The 5,194-nt window shown below is 44.4% G+C and overlaps 1 protein-coding gene across 1 annotated transcript; it reads left to right on the top strand.

The window, feature by feature from the left end:
• Positions 1–4,293: 4,293 nt before the first annotated feature.
• On the top strand, positions 4,294–4,704 carry LOC138887265 (uncharacterized). The gene has a single exon (XM_070168991.1). The coding sequence runs from the start codon at positions 4,294–4,296 to the stop codon at positions 4,702–4,704; it is 411 nt and encodes a 136-aa protein (XP_070025092.1).
• Positions 4,705–5,194: the final 490 nt, after the last annotated feature.

Here is a 5,194-nt window from a genome sequence, read left to right as displayed (position 1 = left end):
CGAGTGCCAGTATTTGACAGCGAACACTCGAGTGCATGACCTATCTAGAGGCGAGGTCTCACCCGCCTATCTTGCCTGGTATAGAAAGAAGAATGCCACAAGGGCTGAACCTGAAAGACCAGCCAAAAAGCCTCACATTCAGGAATTCGTTGAGGTTTCGCAAGAACAGTGAGCTTGGTTAGCCAAGGAGAATGAGTACAGGGCCACAATAGGAAAACTTGAAAAGCAAGTCAGGGATCTCCAGTTCGAGAATGGTTTGCAAGCCGCGGCGGATGAAGGTGAAAAGAAAAAGTTAGCCTTATAAAATGAGGCCCTTCGAGCCCAGATTCGAGAAATGAAAACAACAGTTGAAAATCCCGCCAGAAGTGCAAAGGATGAAAAACTTATAAAGAACCTTAGGCAGAAGGTGGATGAGTATGGTTTTGATTTAAACAAAGTAGAGGGTGAACTAGCCAGGGCTCGAACAAAATTGGCTAAGAATGCGAAAGAACGTGCGTGCTTGGTTAAACAGTTAAAAGAGAAATATGACAATGAGATTGTGGGGTTGAAGAAAAGAGTTACCATTTTTTAGAACAAAATGATCAAACATGCAAAAGAATTTAAGGCAGAAAGGGAACAATGTTACGCAGCGATGGCACAGTTAGAAAGAGATTTGCAACAACTTCAAGAACAGAATCATGTAGCCGAACAAACTTTGGAAGCCAGGGCCTAGCAGATTGGGAGTGTGTTGCAAGAAAAGGGTGTCATAAGAGAGAGAGTCAGAAGGATCGCCGACTACATCACGATGAAATGTAGTAGTTGTGAGGATATGACTAGATCCATGTTCTTTGACACCGCAATGACCTTTGTTCGCCAGATAATGGAAGATCTCTACCATCTCCAAGGGGATTTAGTGCGTAGGCCCGCGGTGAGACCGAATGATGTCCCGAGGGCCCCAGGAGCAGTTGAGGCGTTGATGTATTCATAATTTTCATTTGAGTTTGTTAGTCCATTTTCGAGTCTGTGTTTTCGTCTTTTTGGAGTCTGTTAGTTTGCTTTTAAGTCTATATTTTCATCTTTTCATCAGTGTCTGTTAGTTTCTTTTGAGTCTGTTAGTTTTTGAGTCGTTGTAATCAAAGCATTTTCCTTTTTTTATAATTTTTTTTGAAAATCCCAAAATATTTTATTACTTATTTTTACACTTATCTGCAAGAACTACACTCGGTCTGATTCATGTGGGGTCATGATACGTAGGCAATCTCCATAGGATTCGATCATAACCAAAAGAAAGAAAAAAAGAGTGATAAAAAAGATGAAGAAGAAGAGAAAGAGAGGAAAAACAAGAGAGAAAAGAAAAGAAAAAGAAAATAAGAAACAGTGAGAAGGAAACAATGGCAAAATAGGAAAGAGAAATAAGAGAATAAAAACAAAGAGAAAGCAAAGGCAAGAATGAAAAGAGAAAAAAGAGAGATTGCAAATGGAAATATGGAAAAGTCGGGATGACGCAAGCATCCGATCAAATGCATAATAGAAACGGTTAACTGCTTAGGTGCGCTCATTCCCCAAATGTGTGGTTGCCTATCTGTTAAACCCTGATCGTTAACAAGTTTTCTGTTGTCGTCCAGTTCAGGCAGGTGGTTAGTTTGATTGGCATTCTGGCAACTCACTCCTACAACACCCGGTCCAAAAACAAGATGAACATGGCCAACCAGGAACTTGAGGCAAGTATTGTCGATCCGTCAAAAGAGGTGGAAGAATCGGAGGTTAATCTGAAAGATGAGTTGTATAAGCTGAAGCAGCAGATGGCTGAAATGTACCTAGCATGGGCAAAAGGGCACCCACCGCCAGTTTACCCCGCCAACCCTGCTTTTATCCTGCAATTGGCTCAGACCCCGGAACCTCCCACTGTGAACTCATCTCCGGTCTTTCCCCTCTACCAACAATGCCACGACACCATTTCCCATACATCACAAGCTCCACCACCCAAACAAGTCCCGTACCCTCCTCTACTAGTCACTCTTGTTTTTGCGGCACCCCTACCTGCTGCATTACACCGATCCTCCAGTGAGCCTATGTTCTAGACTCACGACAACCCGTATTACCTCCCGGAGCCCACTTTCAAGGTTCCCGAACCCTATTCCTACACTTCTCATTTTGACCTCCCTGCGGAAACCGAAAAACCGTCTAAAAAATCCCGAATAGGAGGAGATGTTCAGGAAAGTTAAAAACCTGGAACAGTCATTCAGAGACATGTGAGGGTTGGGAGGTCAAGTAAGTGTAGCCTACAAAGACCTATGTCTGTTTCCAGATGTGCAATTGACTGCAGGGTTTAAGATGTCCAAGTTTGATTTGTATGATGGGCACGGTGATCCAGTGGCACATTTGAGAGGTTTTTGTAGCAAAATGAGGGGAGCTGGCGGGAAAGACGAGCTTCTAATGGCATATTTCAGTCAAAGTCTGAGTGGATCAGCACTGGAATGGTATACTCGGCAGGATCACGGAAGATGGTACACATGGGATGATCTAGCCCAGGCATTTGCTTGCCACTTCCAGTACAATCTCGAGATTATTCCGGATCGTCTGTCTTTGACAAAACTTGAGAAAAAGCACAATGAGAGTTTCAGGGAGTATGGTTTTAGGTGGAGAGAACAGGAAGCAAGGGTTGACCCTCAAATGAAAGAAAGTGAAATGGTGGATTATTTTCTGCAAGCCTTAGAACCTACGTATTACGGTCATCTGGTATCAGCTATAGGTAAGTCCTTCAATGAAGTGGTAAAGATGGGCGGTATGGTAGAAGAAGGGCTCAAGACAAACAAAATCATGAGTTATTCGGCTATTAAGGCAACCACCTAGGCCATTCAAAGCGGAACTAGGGGAGTAATTTGAAAGAAGAAGAAAGAGGATGTAGCAACGATCAATTCAGGAGCTTGGTTCGGACCCAGGGGCCCATCACATTACTATAACCAGCCTCGACCCCACCACCAAACCTACACTCATACCCTATATAGCCCACCACAACACTACTACCCATCACCAGACCCCCATTTTTCTGTTCATCATGCCCAAACATACAACCAACCTCTGGCCCACGCACAATGGCGTGCACCAGTCCCACAAAATACGTACCCAGCTCCACAAAATGCCTATCCACCCCCAAGAGCCTACCGAAACTCTCTTGGATCAGGTTTCTGGCCCAACCAAGAATTTAAGAACGAGAGGTTGCAAAAGAAGAAAACCTTCACTCCATTGGGAGAATATTATACCAATTTGTTCCACAGTTTGCGACAATTGGGTATGCTGAGTCCGATCGAGCCAAAACTGCCAAATCCTCCCCCGAGGAATCTTGATCACTCTGTGAGTTGCAAATATTGTTCTGGTGCTCCGAGGCATGACACAGAGAAGTGCTGGTAATTTAAAACAACTATTCAAGAGCTTATTGATACTAATCGGATTGAGGTCCAAGCTCCGTAGGCACCCAATATCAACTAGAATCCGTTGCCGGCCCATCTTGAGACAAACATGATCGAGATAGTGCATAGAGGAGGGGAGCCCAAGAAGCCTTCGCAGACCGTCATGATGATTCGGTCCAGTGAAGCCAAGCCGGTTGAAAAGTCGACAAGTGAGAAATTAGTGATCAGGTTGAGCAGGGCAAATAGCGAACCATCTGCGGTGGTCAAGAAGGAGACCCCAAGTAATGTAGCAGTAAAACAAGAAAGAGCAAAAGTGGTTGTGCCAGGAGTGGCGAACAAGCCTGTTGTAATTGTGGAGGGTGCTCGCACAGATCCTGTCATTATCAAGCCGGTAACTCAATTACCGATAGTCAACAGCAAGGCGGTCCCGTGGAATTATGAATGGGTGACAGTGACTTACAAGGGGAAAGAGGTTAAAGAAGAAGTTTGTGAGACCCATGGTCTGACTCGATCGGGGAGATGCTTTGCCCCTGAAGAGTTGAGAAAAGCTAGGATCTCCAAAGACAACCTGGTGCTAGTGAAGAAAGCTGTGACCGAGGAAGAAGCAGAAGAATTATTGAGAAAGATGAAAGTGCAGGACTATTCCATTGTGGAGAAGTTGAGGAAGACACCGGCTCAGATTTCACTATTGTTATTATTGATCCATTCAGATGAGCACCGGCGGGCTTTGATGAAGATCCTGAATAAGGCCCATGTTCCTGACAAAATCTCAGTAAACTACTTGGAAAAGATAGCTAACAAGATATTTGAGGTAAATAGAGTCACTTTTTCTGATGATGAGTTGCCTGTGGAGGGTACTGAGCATAATAGAGCCCTCTATCTCGCGGTGAAATGCAAAGATTCCATGGTTACCCGGGTACTGGTCGACAATGTTTCTAGTGCGAACATTTGCCCTCTCTCCACTCTGAATAAATTGAAGGCGGATGATGAAAGAATTCACAAGAACAATATCTGCGTTCGGGGATTCGACGGTGGAGGGAAAGATTCAGTCGGGGACATAGTGCTTACAATAGGGCCAGTTGAATTTACCATAGAGTTCCAGGTACTCCAAGTGGCTGTTTCTTACAATCTGCTATTGGGTCGTCCCTGGATTCATACTGCCAAAGTAGTCCCGTCTACTCTGCATCAAATGGTCAAGTTTGAATGGGATAGACAGGAAATTTTTGTGCACGGCGAAGATAATTTGTATGTTCCCAGCGATGCCATTGTTCCATTCATAGAGTCTGAAGACGACAAAGGGCCATGGGTTTATTAGGTTTTTGACACGGTGTCGGTAGAGAAAATTCCAGAAGGGAAATGCGTTCCAACGCCGAGGGTAGCTGCTGCATCAGTCATGGTAGCCATTGAAATGTTGAAAAATGGTTTTATACTGGGCAATGGTTTGGGTGCATCTCTGCAAGGTATCGTACAGCCGATGTCTCTCCCCAAAACTTGGATACATTTGGTTTGGGGTTCAAGCCCACAGTTGCGGACGTGAAAAGAGCTAGAAAGTTGAAACAGAGGGCCTGGGTTGTCACGACCCAAACCGAAGGGCCGTGACGGGCACCCGGTGCCTTACTCAACCGAGTACCAACGTAACATATCTTTCTTATCATGTTATCATGAGTAAATGAGCCAGAAAACCCGTAATGAGATAACAAGAAAACATAAGGGAATACTCAACATATGAAGACCCAACATGATATACAAACTAATATATGTGACATACGAGCCTATAAGGCCGACATGACCATTAGTAAACTCGA

Source organism: Nicotiana sylvestris, chromosome 3, assembly GCF_000393655.2.
Source record: "Nicotiana sylvestris chromosome 3, ASM39365v2, whole genome shotgun sequence".
NCBI classification, from domain to species: domain Eukaryota; kingdom Viridiplantae; phylum Streptophyta; class Magnoliopsida; order Solanales; family Solanaceae; genus Nicotiana; species Nicotiana sylvestris.
This window is presented reverse-complemented; position numbering and strand designations above follow the sequence as displayed.